Here is a 17,089-nt window from a genome sequence, read left to right as displayed (position 1 = left end):
GATATGATATACATACCTCTTTTATTATTTTTAATATTTAAGAATCTGTGCTTCAGTCTTCTTTCTGGTTTCTTATTCAGACAGAAACTAATAGAAATTTTATTTTATGTGAAAATTTAACTAGACTAATGATAAACAAGAGTACCATTTATTTTTAAAATTATGAGTACCACATTGCGTGTTTCAGTATAATATTTCCTTCTCCAGCATGTGCTCCATTTTAGAAAGTAATGATAGTTCTTCTCTTCTTTTAGGTGGCTGTACTTTTGATGATGGTCCAGGGGCCTGTGATTACCACCAGGATCTATATGATGACTTTGAATGGGTACATGTTAGTGCTCAAGAACCTCACTATCTGCCACCTGAGATGCCTCAAGGTGAGAATCATTTTGTTTACCCAATGTTGAGGAAATCAGTTTGAAATGTGTAGTACTTTCTTATTGTAGGTATAACACAGTATTTTAACAGTTACGATAAACTACTATGGTTAAGCTACTTGACCATATCTAAGAGCCCTAATATATTATTTACTTTTTCCTCTATAACTTTCTTTAATCCTGTTATTCTTCAAGAGTGCTCACTACATCTTTGTTATCCCTGACATTGGAAAAATATAAGTATTAGTGTTTTTTTTTTTTTTTTCCTATTCAATAAAAAAAAAAAAAGCCAAATGGAGATGAAACCAAGAAATAATAAATAAATAAAATGAGCAACAAACAAAATCCTTTCAAAATAATCTAAAATGTGAGATTAGCTCACTTAATACCTACACAGGTTCAACCCAATCAGAACAAAGGGAAGGACTTTTTCTCCATGGTGGAGAGACAGCTTATCTCATTGTCCTTCTGGTCATGAGTGAGTCAGGGGATCTGAGGAGAGGCAACCTGGATACCAAACTGTCAAATAGAGAAAGTCTTTTTCTGAGTAAATTGTAAAATGATAGGGCTGAGCCCTGTTCATTCTTTATCCTTACCTTGTAAAATCCTTTGGTTTTGGTTTTTCAAAATTATACATTTTCTTATTGTTTAAACCAGTTTGAGTTGTGTTTTCTCTTAAGTAACATAGGATATCAATGCATATATATTATTTTGTACACTATCAGACTAATAGTTTTACCTTTAATTCTACATATTAATTTAAAACTAATTCTAAGCCCTGTGGACATATGTTTAACAGTACTTACTAATTGTAAAAATTGAAAACGCAAACAGGAATTTTAGAATATTGTACTAAAGAGGAAAACTGTTTTTCTTCCAATTTTTAAACATAATCAAATGTGGTATAAATTATATATCATATTCTATCATGTGTATTTAATAAACTCTGAGAGAGGAGCAAACTTTCCTCTTGAGGTTCTTCTGGCTGGTCTAATAATCAAATAGACATGAGAACAATTAGCAAGAGAAAAATAACCAAATTTAATACATACATACGAATAGAACCCTGCATACATGAGAGAGACCCCAGATGTATGAGAGGTTCAGGGATAGAAAGGGAACATAGATATATAAGACGTCCTGAGCTAGGGATGAGGTAAGGTGTCTTCAGAGCTTCAAAGGATCATTGAAGGATGATAAGAAGAACAAATGCTTAGTAAATAGAAGTTTATTCTGCCCTACAGATAGATAAAAAGAGGTTATATTTGATAATCTCTTATATAGGGCAAGTTCTTTTAGGTAGTCAAGGAAGAAGCAGAAGTTTCTTTTGAGTCTGTGGCTAAAGTTCCCTTTAGCTCAAAACAATCTACACACCACAGAAGCATATCTTAGAGTGACTTGTTCTGGACCCCCACAATACAATAATATTTAACAATGTAACATACATATAGTATACTATATATAATATATAATTACTGTAATATATACTACATAATTGATGGACTGATTGTCTATTATTAATTTAGTTTTAAAATATATTTTTAGTATTTTTATTATGACTATTTATTTATTATGCTTTATTTAGTCTTTCAGAATTTTCTAAATTCAGAAAAGTCTTCCTAAGCTAAGTCTGAATTTTAGATATGACAATTTTAGACCTAACCACTGGAAATGAAATGTCAGTTCTGGTGATTGAAGAGACAAAATTTTGTCAATATCATCTCTGAACTTGCTGAATAATATGATACAAAAAAATTCCCCAAAGTTAAAACATCAATGCTAAACAACAGCACACCACAAATGTATAAGGTAAACAAAACCTAAATGTTACATTTCTAAAATATGGTTTATAAATGAATATAGTAAATATATCCTTTGAAAACTTTTTTTATTGGTTCACCTGGTGATGTGTTCTTTTGAGATCAGGATGAAGTAAATCTGTTTTCTATTCTCAGTTGTCACTTTCTATGGCTGAATAAGCAAATGGTTATTTGTGAAGCTGAACTGAGCCATAATTTTCTTGCCAGAGAAATAAATTGGTACTAGGTAGCTGACACCCTTCGCTTCTTATGTTTGACCCTTATGTTGTCAACAGAGTTATTTAGTTTTGTGCATAGGTTTTTATTTTTCTTTCAAAGTTATATAACCTTATTTTCCTGATACATGTACATTAAAGAAACTCCTATAATATTTCACCTGAGTTTTCTCTGTGGAATATTTAGCCAATTTTTTTTTTTTAAATATATATATATATATATAAAATTGAAAAAGGTGGTCTGGGATGCACATTTTGACTGTTTATCATCAGAATAATCAGAGAGATGTTGATTTATGGAAATGTTACTATTATTAATTACCATTGAAGATGGGTAATGAATAGCTAAAGAGATACTGCTCAGATGACCTTGTTGGCTCACCTTTGATGAACAGCTTAATCGGTGGTTATAGTACAGGATGATATGCACAGAAAATGAAAGTGTTTGAAATTCAGCCACATCTTCCAATTAGTAGGACATTAAGTAATTAATCATGCAGAGGAGGGAAAAAGGTCACGGCCACTTTATTTTTGCTGAATGTAACTTGTATTTAGTCTTCAGAGAAGATGAAAGAAAGCACCCGTGTGTATATTCTTCTTTTACTGGTCTCTTTTTACAATATATTCTGCCCCCCCACCCCCCATTTTCCTTCTAATATTCCTTTAAAATGCTCACTGAACATTATCTGTTCATAGTTTGAAAAAGGAAACATATTTAGATTTATTCTATTAAAATTTAATGAATGATCTATTTATTTTCAAATTGTTAGGCATGCTAATTTTTTTTCCTTTATTAAAAAAAATCTTCAAATATTTGGCAGTCCTACAGTAAGAACTGTTGAACTTTCTATAAAGTACTTGGACGTTGTTAATTGGCTTCATTTTAATGATCTTTTTTGGACTGGAAAAAAAGAAGGTAAGAAGAAAAACAGGGTCAATAAATAGATTAGAATAAAAGAAGAATGAAGATGGGTAGAAGAGAAAAATAGAGAAAGAAAATTATTTGTCCTTGTTTGAAGACATAATACCATCAATAATTGCTTCAAGTGTTCTTCAGCAGTCATCTCCCCTGCCCCGCCCATTCTTGTCAGGTGACAATGATGGTGGCTCAAAGGCCTGCCAAATATGTTTAAAATAGCATACAAAAGAATGAGTATGTCCTATTGGCCAAAAAACATGAAAATGTGAGTACCTACTCAACTCAGTCATGAAGGAAATGCAAATTAAAACCACAATGATAAATTACTACACACTCTGCAGAAAGTTGAAGATCAAAATTTCAAGTATTGGTGAAAGTGTGGAGCAAGTAAAGGTCATATACTAGTAGTCTGAGTATAAATCTGTGCAACCTAATGACCCAACAGATCCATTCTCCAATATAAGCTTGTCAAATTATTTCCAACCTTCTTCTCTTCAAAAGTCTGGTATATAAACAAACAAAGCCACAGAGAATGAGAGATGTTGCATGAAACTAGAAATTGTTTTTCATCTCAAATACATTTGTGCCCATGAACTTGTTTGTCATACATTCCTTTATACTTGTGACGTTATGAAAGAAATTCATCTGACCATTCTATTATATTTTCTGTCCTAGATCTGAGAGTAGGGATTCTGATTGACATCTCAGTATATTTATCTTGTAATTATAACCTCCTTTTCTTTTTAACAGGTTTTTGTAAAATGACTAATTGAATTTTGGAGTCTCTAGAGTACTTTTTGATAATACTTAAAGTTATGACTACATTGTATTCTACCTTCAATCTGGTACTTTTACTGATAATAATATAAATCACTATACAGAGTTTCTTTTGTAAAATGCACATACTGTGTGTGTATGCATAGTATTTAGTATATATACATATATAGTAAAAAAAAATTAAAACCTTCAGTCATTAAGTTAATTCAAAGATTGATTAAAGTAAAAATCCATTTCTCCTCTGTTAAAAAACTTAGTGAGGTATGATTCAATAGTTTAAGGCCCTACTGGATCTCAATTCTACCCCTTTGTCAAATTCCCAAACTAAAATGTAGAGAGCAAATGTCATTACAAAGAAAAACATCAGAAATGAACAATGCAAGTAACAAATGCTTCTTTATATTAAAATATTACTTTTAGAACTGTGTATTTTTTTGTCATTTTTTAAAATCTCAGTTTTAACATGAAATATTAGCTAGATATTAAAATAAAGCTTGTCTTGGAGAGACTAAACATGTTTGTATATTTAATGGAGAGTTTACATGAGTCACATGATTTTATGCCTGGCTTTTTTCTGATAGTTCGATGTGGTGAAAATCAAATAAAACATTGGTGTCCACAATTTTATTCATATAATATTTTATAGGTAACACAATTTTAATTTTTTTTTTGATACTGGTGTCTTAGTTTTAAAAGAGAAGACTTAATCATAATGTATTAAACAATATTATGTGTGCAGTGTATCCCATTGTAATACCTCTGAGGAGAAATTTCAAGGGAGTTTTTGTAGTGACTTACCATTTCTAACTTGTAGTCAATCTCTCTGGGAACCTTAATCATTAAAATGAGTGGACACATTGTATAATGTTTGCATCGCCCTATTACAGACAATAAAAAACATGTTTCTACATGTTCATAACTGCCAAAATCTTAACAGATGTGAACTAATAGAATTATTTGACAGCAAATCTACCAGAGGCAAACATGGCAGAGAGTGATAGAATGAAGTTATACGCATACAGTTTTGGTAAAGAGATAATCGAGCTACAATGTTATGGCTAGTTTTGTTTCTGTTAGAGGACAGAACAAATCAGGCCAAAATGTTGGTTTATTTCCTTTTTGTCATCTAGTTATCGATGTTTGTTAATATGGCCAAAGATAGTGTATGTGTGAACCTGTGCAGTTAGTTGTCCTAAGAACTGAGAAATGGGTGGTAGTCGGGAGAAGTGAAGGGAGACAAGGCAGAGAGATGGAGAAGAGTTAGAAAATAGCTTAACATCAGTTCATTAACATAGTTGGAAAATCTCTAGATATTGGATACAAGTGTTAGGTTTTAAGTAGGTGATGGAGCCTGTAAATATCAGATTAAAGCTGGAAGGCTCATCATTCAGTGATTTCAGATTTTTTTTTTTAAAACAATTCTTTTTTTTTTGAAACAATACTTCTTAGTAATGAAATGTGGAAAATGAATAAAAAAAGAGCCAGTGGTCCTAGAACCTGCTTACTCTATTTTTCCTATATCCTTATTCCAACTCCGTTCCCCTCCATCATCTTACGCTCCATCAAGATGGCTTCTGTGAAAAACAATTAAGGAAGTAAGGATCCAAGGGACAGTTTGACAACGATGGTTTGATGTACACTCAACACTTTCAGATAAGCATCTCTGAGATCAAGATACTTGCTACCATTAGTTATGACATTGGTAGCTTACTGAATTTTACTATACCAGGGACATGATATATATTTTTTAATCCTCACGTGAAACCTGTACAATTAGTAACATTTTAGAGACGTGTAGAGTCATTAACTTCCTTAAAGCTACTCAAGAATGAGATTTGAACCTAAATCTGTCTCATATCAAAATTACTCTTGACACAGTGCCATCTTGCTTTAAAATTATAGTGTAGCCGACAAATATCCTTGACTGATGATGTACATGTAAATCTACTATATAGTCAGCTATATATTAAATTTAATTCACAGTGATTTTCTACTATTTCATGTAAAATACTATTTCTTTTTAAAATTTAAAAGCTTCACATGACTTTTTCTTAAGCTTCATATGAAATAGAATCTGAGTCTTGCCGTTGTTTGGAATTGCTGCTGCACTAATGGTTTCCTCCATGATATTCTCACCCCTACAGAGATCCTTTGTCCTTTCTTTGATTTACCTGTCTGCTATTTTTAGTTATTTGATGAATACTTGCTACATGTCTGTCTAAGCAAACCTTTAGAAACATATATTATCCACTGTCTCATTAGAGCACACAAAGTAGAAAAATTCATGGACTAAAGGACTCAGACTAAAGTTTAGAGTTTGAAAGTAATTTTAAGAATTTCTTTGCAATGGGGTATTTTAGGACTACAATTATGGGCTTATTTCAATGCGTTCTTCCAAAACATATTATCATGTGTCTGTTGACGCTTTTGCCCTCAGCACCAAGAAGATAGTTTACCACATTTGAGTTCCTTATTAAAAGCAGTTGGGAGCTGGAAGCAGTTCAGGGTCACAGAGTGAAAGGCTGTAATGGACCACGTGAAAGGTGAGACACTTCATGAAGGCTGATTTTTAATGTAAGGACTATTACCCTTGTGGACATAAATGCAGCATAAAGAATGTCTAAATTGCAGTGGACAGAAATGGCATGCTGAGACAAGAGTATTTTCCTGGTATTCCAGGTACATAATGTATCTAAGTTAGATATAGCCCAGCATATCTTAGGAGGAAAAACAGCCTAGTATTAAAAAAAGAATAATGTTAATATAGATGTCTGTGCTAGAGAACTTCCAAACTTCTAAACAAATTAAAGATAAGATACAGAGTAATTTCAAAGTCTATACAGTCACCTTTAACATATACCTTAAAATCAATACAAAGTCCAAATAAACCAAATTACTTTTCCTTTGTGGGAATTTGAGGGAAAGTGCAGTACCTTATACTTTTCTCTCCAAAAATAAACTTGCCTCATAATGGCTCAGCAACTCTCTTAGACGTTCACAGTTTAAAAGCTTACTATCTTTCAAATACAAGAATAATGTCAGGGTGGGTAAAAATATACAAAAAAGCAATGAAAGGCAAGAGATTAAACTAGAGATTCTTTAAAAATATGTGATGTTAATTATTTTGTATAGTTAATATTGTGAAAAATATAGAGCTATGCTTATATTTAATTATCATTACATAAAAAGATGCTTTAAAAATATTGGAAGATTGTCAGTTTTCAAATCTAATTTCTGCCAAGAGTACTGTAGTATATCGTATAGGCATTTTACCCCTCTGAAGAGAAAATTATTGATTGGGAAATATTTTTCAATGAAAAGTGAATATTTTATATATTTAGAGCACATCAAAACTTGGAAATGCCAACAGTACCATGAAATCCTTACCTAGGGACATAGATTAAAAAGATATGCTGACTTTTTGTAGTTTATGAAAATAAAATTAAATAGAATAATTGCACAAATTTTATCAAGTTGATTATGTGTTTCTGTGCCTCCTCCTCTCCCCCTAGTTTTTAAATAGTTGATGAGTTAAATGGGACAATGGAGTGGCAAATCTGACTATTCAGATTGGGTGGATGATTTTTATCCTAGCCGGGTTAGACTTATAGGATATTAAACAAAAGATGCTTTTCTGTGCACATCTGTGGAATCTCAGGCATTTTTATACATCATTTAGCTTAATTCTTATAAAAGCCCTTTGAGGTATGTATTAACTTCGTTCTGTAGATGAGGGACCTGAGGTTCAGAGAAGGTTAAGTAAATTGCTAGAGGTTTCTTGTCTTGGGAAAGTCAAGATTATGAATCCACGCATATAGAGATGTACGAGAGAGATCTGACTTTTGAACTCTATATAAAGGAGTGTAAGTTAAGATCCTTCTTAAGAGGTTACAGAAAAAAGCTTCAGGGCTGACTTGGAAATGTACAAAAAGTTATATTATGCTTTCTCTAGCTGCAAGTATGGGAAGCCCAACTCAAATGTCTTTAAACCAAAAAGAATGCTGCTTTCACATAAGAGGTCCAGAATTGGCTAAATAAATGATTCAGTGATGTCTTCAAGGATCCAGGTTCTTCTGCCTCTCTGCTCTTCCATTCTGAAAGGTCATCTTTTTACCTCGGGCTAGGTCCCCTCATGGGTACAGAGCTGCAGTTATTTGAGGTATTAAATTCAGACATGAAGACAAAAAGTTTGTGTGTTCATTATGCCTATGTTTTTTTAAGTAAATATAAAAAACTTTTCTGAGGTCCCTATCAATAGATTTATCTTCTTTCATAGTTGGCCAAAATAATATCACATATTCATACCCAAAACAATCAGTGATGGGGGAATGAGACATGTTTGGGTTATCCTTCTAGGTTCACTCTCCTACCCCAGCTGGAGCCAAAGCCGAGGCTTCCTCCGATGCACATGACTAGCCAGATTGTACTGGAATAAGGATGAGGGGGGTGTTGGCTAGGTAAACAACAATGCTTATTGTAGAACTATTTGATGCTTTTGTGGTAACATAGATCTGTAGGTGGTAGAATTTCAAAGTTGTGATATTTAAAAGAGTAGATAAATGAAGCATTTGATATAGAGTAGCATTGAATTCTCTAATGCATTGTCAGCCTGTTGTCAGTTTTTCGATTTCAAAGCATTTACTAGATCTGTAACTTGATAAGTGGGAAATCTTCCTGTCCTTAATAACATTTATTTTAGCTTTCTAACCTACAGTTGTTATTACTGAGAATTTTTGTATTCTCTCTTGTTTTCATTCTGAGTTTTATGACAAAAGAAGTAAGGTAACATACTTTACTCAAAACCAAAAAATGAGTCAAATGTTTTGTATATGTGGATGAGCACATGTTGTTAAGCTATATTTAATTCATTAATGAAGGAACCAACATAATGGTAAAGGTGGTTCAAAAGATTATAGGAACAAGGGAAGCATTTTTAGTCACTAAAAAGAAGAATATTGGATGAAGTTCCTCATTTTATCTTAAATAGATCAATGGTAATAAAATTAAAACCTTTGAGATTGCTACCAGAGAGAAATCATTTGTTTCTCTACTGTCCAGAATTTATTTGCGTTATTGTCATATAAGTATCATTTGTATTGCTATGAATTTTTTACAAATTAACATCTTCTCACAGATTTATAAAATATCTTAATAGTAAATAGTCACTCAATGGTACATACTCTTAAAGAATTAGTTAATCCTTGGTTAAAGGACATTCAGTTATTCTTTTGCCTAGTTTCAAGTTTTGAACTTTTTTGCCTTTAATAGTTCCCTATTAATAAATAATCTTCATGGATAGTTCCTGTTAAAAATAACCCCAAAAGATGGCTTTATTTTGTTTTGGTCTGATTTATTTACATAGGTAAAACAAGAAGTGTTTATTAACAAATACAAGGCTTGTAGTGGGTTACTACTTTGCCATTAAACGTATCAAAACAGAAAAAAAATATATTCTTGCGTTTCTGAAGGATCAGTGGCAACAAGTATTATTTATGGTTCTATTAAAGTATGAATTAGAGGTCAAAAAGAAGGAAGAGCTTTAGTACAGAAAATAGAACATTAAATATGTACCAATAGTTTTCCAAACAAATAATTCTAATTCGATTTCCCTCATCGTTCATTAAGTTATACTTAACTAAATTTTGGTCTTTCGAATTTTGGGATTGCAGTCTGTTTCAAGAAGTCACCAGCCCTGGCAATTCTGGCTTAGTATCCTGGTACAGTTTGGCTGAGGTGTAATTGGTATCAGCACTGAAGCCTGTACCTATGAGGCTGGTCCTTGAAGACATCATAGTTACAAGTATCTGGGCCACTCCTTTCCACTGAAGCCTTTAGTAAGGACCTAATTTCTAGAACCTATAGCTTTGAGGAGAGTCTTCAGGTAAAACTATGGGAGGAATGCAAAAACAGCTTGCTGATAGAGACTGAATTGCTGTGATTAATTTATTATAGCAACCAACACTATCTGAGTGGAGAAAAGTTCTCTATCTGAGTACTGGACTTAATTATTTCATAAAGATTTGGTTATTGTTACCCCTGAGGGTAAGACTATATGGCCAATTGAGGTATTAACAGATTTCAGGTTCTTCCTGGAACTTGCATTGTCTTAGGCATATATTTTATTTTATTTAATTTTTTTATTTATTAAAATTATTGGGGTGACATAAAATAATGGTTAATAAAATCAGATAGGTTTCAGGTGTACAATTCAATAATGTGTCATATGTATACGCATTGTGTGTTCACCACCCAAATTGTAAATTTCCTTCTGCCACTAAATATTTGACACCCCTGCCACCCAACTACCTCTCCCGTCTCCGCTTTCTCTCTGGTAACCACTGATTCACTGTTTGTGTTCGTGAGTCTCTGTTTCTTGTCATGTTTGTTTGTCATGTGTGTTCGTTACTTTTAGTTTTATATCCCACATATGAGTGAAATCATATGGATCTCAACTATGTGTTTTATTTTAATAACATTTACCTGAAGAAAATTAATGTATGGAAGAGGTTGAACTTTCCTGATTTGAAGTTTTCCTTATGCAACTTTTACAGTGATGTTGAGGCAGTTAAAGTATATGGAGCATACCAAACATGCTTAATTATTTTTAGTTTACCTTGTCTAATAAGATAAAGGAACAAATCCTTGTGGTTATCCAAAGCCCTACAGAAAATTCCATAGTTTATAAGAAACATCTTGAAATTTTAATTTTTCTGAATTCAGGGTTTTATCTGGTATGCAGAATCAACAGAGTTATTGCAGGAAATTGGTTGCTTATCTAAGAGAGTAACATAGATGCCTGAGGATAAGGACTAATATCGATATTTTAATATTACTAATATTAATATTTTTATAATAGCAATTATATTATTGTATTAATTGCAATCAATATTTCACACTTAAAAATAAAACAGCAGAAGGTAACACTATTATAAGAAAACTTAACTCTTTTACAAGTAGTAAAGTTGTGTTTGTTTTTAATAATCAAAACCATAATAAAATCAATGCACAAAAATTTGTTCTGGAGGGCTAAAGAATCTCTGCTCAAATTAAACGGAATGTTAGGAATAATTTTTACAACCTCTTGCTAAGAGGATATTAAAATTACTGAGATCAATCTGTTACTTTAACACAAAGAAAACATAATTTCAGTCTGGCATTAATGTAATATTTGACAGTAAAGCTTTAAAATATTTACAAAAAAAGCCTATTAAAACCAAGCCAACTTTGACAAGTTTTAACACAATTCATTGCTTCTTTTCAAGGCTCATTATTTGTGGGTATTATACTCCAAGATAAATAAATTTCTCTCTGCAAATTTGTTACAATTTCTTATATTTGTCTTTAATGAATTTCTTTCACATCCTGAAACAAACTTGGATTTGTCTTTAATGAATTTCTTCCACATTTGTCTTTAATGAATTTCTTCCACATCCTGAAACAATCATACCTTTTTACCCACCTTCATGTCAAAATTATTCTTTTTTTCCCTGGCACCTAATAGACCATCATTTAGTTTACAGGTATCTTCCACTTAATGTCAAAAGTCTGTTTCTGAATATCATACATTTTGTATGAAAATGCTAACAGAGTCAATGTCCTATTATTTTAAATGAGAAAAATTATGTATTAAATTGTTAAACAAAATGCCCAGCTAATTAGAATATAACTAAAACACAGCATACATAATTGTTTTCAAAGAAGATGGCATAGTTTAAAACTATTTTCCTGATTCAAATAATATCATCCAAATAATTAAATGTTACAGAGTTGCTTTATATGAAATACATTGTTTTATAGTCATTATATTCTGAACACATATCATTTGAGCTTTTAAAAATATTCACACAATTCTGATATTTTATTAACTGTATTTAAGTGTAATTCACAACTCTATGAATAGTTTTGTTTATATATAGCATTGTTTTTGAGTCATAAGTTAAAATATTTTCTCAAAAAAAATATTGGCCAAAAATCTTTGTAATGAGAGGTATCTCTGCTAAGTTAGATATTAAACCAAAAATCATCCAATTGATAAAAATGTTAATGAGGGAAACATTTTTTAAGATATGCCTGCATATGTTTAATAACAAGTAGAAGTTCACCTGAAACCAGTTGTCAAGACAAATTTACTTAATGAAAAGGAGTCATTTTTTAAACAAGAAAAAGTTAATTTGAAATTCTTGATAAGGAACAAGCCTGTTAGAGTATGAATATACTTATTAAATTAGTAGCTACTGCAACAAATAGATTATCTTTCTGTGAAATGTTTTAGAAATAAATTCAATATTAAGTAGAGATAGCATTTGGATATTACATTTATCTTATATATCTAGTATTGTAATCTATTCTACACATGGCTAAGAAATAACTTGTAATTTTATAGAAAATAAAAATTTGTTCAAACTATAAAAGACTTGTGAATGTAAGTTTACTAATTTTGATTTACCAGGTTTATGGCTTAAAAAAATGATATCTAAAACAATGCTAAATGATATACTAGTGTTCATAAAATGACAGCATTTTTGAAAATAGATTTAAGAGACTGATACTTTAAGAATAAGATGGAATAAAACCACCATTCACATTTATGCAGTTTAACACTTTGCATGCCACATAGACATGCAATAAATAATCGTTGAATGAGTGACTCAAAATTTTTTAAAACACGAATGAGCTTTTTAAACTTTTTTCTTGAGAACATGTACTAATTATCTTGAAATTCAAATTATTTTCAAATGAATAGATGTAATGATAATATTGATAAAAAATGGGAGGTGTTTTAGAAAATGATTTGAATTATTAACTGCTGTTAATGTATTCTGCTGTTGCTAAACTGGCCTATTTAAGCATTTCCGTGTAAATGAATGGGATGGGTCCAGTTATGAGGATAGTCTAAGTGGGTTTAACTCCAGCCCTTTTATTTCCTCTTCTTTCTATATGTAGAAATGATCTCTGGTGCTTTCTCTTTTCACTTTTTTTATACTAAACATTGTTTGTGTTTATGCTTTCTCTGTGTGCTATGTGAAATCTTTGGAGTTGTGTATCTTTACAACAGTATTGGAAGATGATATTTCACATTTTGTCTTACAGTTTAACTTGGCTATTGAGAATATAGTAAAACCTAACATTATGTGATAAGTACTGATTTTGGACCTCCATCCTCCATCCCCCGACACTTCCACCCACCCTGCCCCCAACACACACACTGGATTACTCAGGTAGATTTATTGCCAGTGAAATCAAGAAACAGAATCTCCTTAATTTGGTGGAAGGGACTATTTCTTCTGTCCTCTTTTACTCAAAACTAAAATCAATGAATACAATAAGCAGTGGAAAGAGCTAACTATTGCTGTGATATGTTATATTTGTCATTATAAAGTCCAGGTTTCTCTCAAGTTTATATAAATCCTTTGTACTGCTCTCCATGTTAAAAAAAAAAAATAGGAGAACATCATGCCATTTTCTTATTTATGCAGGGCTGAGCAATTTTTTACTAGTCCTATGGCAGTGGTCCAAAAGTAATTTGGAATATTAAATACTGTGTATTTGTGTTTAGTAAGTGGACACTTTCACGCCCAAAGATGTCATTAGACTGGAATGAATGAAGAGAAATAAGTGATCAACAAAAACATTTTATAATTTTCAGGTGGGTTTCTTTCATGCTGTTTTAAAGTATTTAGTATCAACTTTTTATGGACCCTTGACTATACATGTTTATACTATAATACTATCGTATAATAATAATAGTGTACCATAATAGAAGACACATTCCTTTGTGCTGAATTTTCCTTGTATTTTGACATACAAAACTCCCAAATTCAGTGTAGCATATAGTTTCAGTAGTAGCACCAGAATAGTACTCTTAGCACCAAGAAAATGATTTTCCATTAATCTAAAAGAGACTTTAGAGAGTATCTCTTGTATAGACTTTCATTTTACAAATAAAATACTGTTGAGGTAGGTAACTGACACAGAAGTCATAGTCACCCGAATTCAAATCCAGGTTCTATTGCTTGCAATTTGGTCATGATACCAACGTTTTTCAACTTCCATTTTCTCATTAGGAATAAGATACCTCTCACTCTCTCCTTCTCCCTCTCCCTCTCCTTCTCCCTCTCCCTCTCCCTCTCCCTCTCCCTCTCTCTGTCATCAGTGAAAGGAAATTATATTTTTGTAGCATCTGGTGGTATCTAGTATGTAGTTAATGCTTAATATTTTTCTTCTTCCCTCTAGCCCAAGGTGACATGGCTGGTTAGTAATCTCATTAATCTGTAAGAAATTGATTTGAATTCTTTTCATTTACTTTTTTTAGTAAGAAATAAATTGCATTTCCCCATTATATTTTTTCAGCAGCTCGTTAGGAATTATTATATGTCCAATTCAGAAAATTACCTTTTCTACATAATTGTTCACTGAATGCAGGTGCTTTGCACTATGCCACATAATGATATCTGAAAATGATTTCTGTAGAAATTATTGTAGGTCAACTCGAACTATTCCAATATTATTCTTAACAAATATAGGATATTTGACATGAAAATAATTTGGAAAAGGTTTATTATTTCTCAACTTTTTAATACTGTTTTTACATAATTATTTTTCTATTTGGCTTACTGAAATGCTTTGTGATCATTCTTATTTTACATTTTAAAAAGAAAATGCATCATTTTTCTTTGGATTTTACTTAATATTGAAAGAAGCTTTAGTTTATAGTGCCATAAAGACCTAGCCTATACTGCCATAAAGATCTAGGAAGAAGTCATAAAACATTGAGAAACTGGAAGGAAATTTTAAAGCATCTCCTACTACAAAAAGTGAGTGTGTGCTACTATACAAATACCTTTAAGCAAGCACCAGAAAGTATATATATTTTTAATCTGGATTTTCCATTGTGCAAACTGATTTTAGTTTTATAGCTTAAAGTAGAACTTATACAAGTACTTATTAGGCATGTACATATTTTGGAAAAATGTTAACCTTTTTTCAGAGACTAGTAATAAGCCCAGACTGTTAGTTGTTTTTTTTTTCCTGAGAAAATTGTTTATGTTGGCTTCTCTTATGCCTTGGTTCCCTCTCTTGCAGATGAGAGAAGGATAAGTTCAATTCTCTTTGTTTACATCTATCTCATCTACATGTTGTATTGATAATGAATTTTTAGAGTTTTATGAACCTTTTAAAATTATAATATTGTGTGTATGTGTGTGTGTGTGTGCGTGTGTGTCTGTGTAGGTATGTGTGTGATTTTCCAGGAAAATGACACTGAATATCAGAAAATCACCCAAAACAGTATAGAATTCATTGGAGTTCAAAATCAGACAGTTCTCTGAAGCACAGTCCTTAGGGGAAGGTTGAATTTACAATGCAGAATAAAACTTACACTTCGCTTATCTCCTGATCTGATATCTTGTACTGACTCAATCAAAGATGATGTATTTCTATAAAGTCTCCCCGCTATTCTTTTAATTTCATCTCCACTACTTCAAACAGAGTTAGTCGTATCCAGAGTTTAAAAGACTTAAAATACTTTATTTTCAAAGGATATTTCTTTGAAGTTTTTCCTCCCAAGACTATAATGTTTGTAGGTTATTTCTGTTATTATACGAACACAGTGTTTGATGTTCTTTTTGCATAGTGTTGAGATTAACACATTTGTAGAGGTTTACGTCTAGGATGAACATGAATTAGAAAGTCCCTTCCTTACTATTTCTTCCTGTACTTACCTGTTGTCTATGAGAAAGCTTAGATCTATTATTTTGAGCTTCATTGTATTTTCCATTTTCTGCATCTCATTATTGATTATTTTAGGTAGAGCCATAAGTAAAAACAAACAACACACAAGCACAAAAGTATCATTAAAAAACAAAATATTGAAATACCAAACATTATTAAACAACAAAGTAAACACTAAGGGAGTCTGCTGTCCACTCTATGAAGTTAATACCCTGGAATTCCAAAGTATTTTTCTCCTTGATCTAGCCAAAAAGTGTTAGAGAGGAACAGATGACTTGCTCAGCATTTCCCATCTACAGCCTGTAAAGAATTTGATATTTTGGGGAGATACACCTAATACTTTAATGGAGAAAAGGAAGCACTTGAAGCATTTTTTTAGTAAAAGCTTATTATTTTGGAAGGCTCATACTTCAAGTTCTAATACTTGGACTTGGACATATGTACACTTGGACAAATGTGTTCCTTTAAAAATACAATCAGGACATTAATAGTTGCCCTCTTTTTTTCTTCAGAGAGTAGTTGGAAGGATCAAAATAATACATTGTGTGAACATACTTTGAAAAACAGTGAAAGTAAATTTTAATAACCCCAACAAGTAATAAGTATCTCTTACTGGTAAGGTAAAAGGATTGGACCTGGTCTCATTAATTGCTTCATGTCATTTTACTAGCCAATACTTCAAAGAAGAGTAAATCATATGGTTCACAGCAATACATTTTATATCATTTAATTAATTCATGGTGTTTTATCCCTGACTGTAGATAGCAATGGCAGAGTAGAGAGAGAGAGAGTCAGAAGCAGGAACCAGGTACACTGGAGTATGTGGAAATAAAATGGCAGAAATAGGAATTGACCAAGTTCAAAAGAGAACAGAGTGCAGCTTTTAGTAAGAAACTAAACAGACCAGTGAAAGGAGATGAGACAAGTAGTCAAGAATTAGGAACCATGTTTTATTTATTTATTTATTTATTCTAATAGTGCCTACAACAGTACTGTACTGTGATATTTGGTAATTAAAATAGCCACTTAAAGTTTAATTTCTAAGGTCATTTTAGCCATAACATATAAATGATCATTTCATTCTGTTATTTTTCAATCTTGTTTTAACTTTAGATAGTGTAACAATGATCCAGGAATGAAGGTAAAGTTTGAAGATAATTATTATAGATAAAAATAGCAATTAAAAAAAAGAAGATAGATGACATCAGAAAATGATGAAATTCTGCTCTGTAAAATTTTCATCAAAGTGAA

The 17,089-nt window shown here is 31.6% G+C and overlaps 1 protein-coding gene across 9 annotated transcripts in view; it reads left to right on the top strand.

The window, feature by feature from the left end:
• The window catches only part of PTPRK (protein tyrosine phosphatase, receptor type K), a 483,452-nt gene that overhangs the window by 123,924 nt on the left and 342,439 nt on the right, over nt 1–17,089 (top strand). For all 9 annotated transcript variants that reach the window (XM_025042408.1, XM_015600081.2, XM_025042412.1 and 6 more), the window contains exon 2: nt 255–377. In XM_025042408.1, the coding sequence (XP_024898176.1) occupies nt 255–377 (123 nt within the window). The remainder of the gene's footprint in view (nt 1–254; nt 378–17,089) is intronic.

Source organism: Pteropus alecto, unplaced genomic scaffold (assembly GCF_000325575.1).
Source record: "Pteropus alecto unplaced genomic scaffold, ASM32557v1 scaffold79, whole genome shotgun sequence".
Classification (NCBI taxonomy): Eukaryota; Metazoa; Chordata; class Mammalia; order Chiroptera; family Pteropodidae; genus Pteropus; species Pteropus alecto.
The sequence above is the reverse complement of the archived record's forward strand: the minus strand, read 5'-3'. Positions and strand labels throughout refer to the sequence as shown.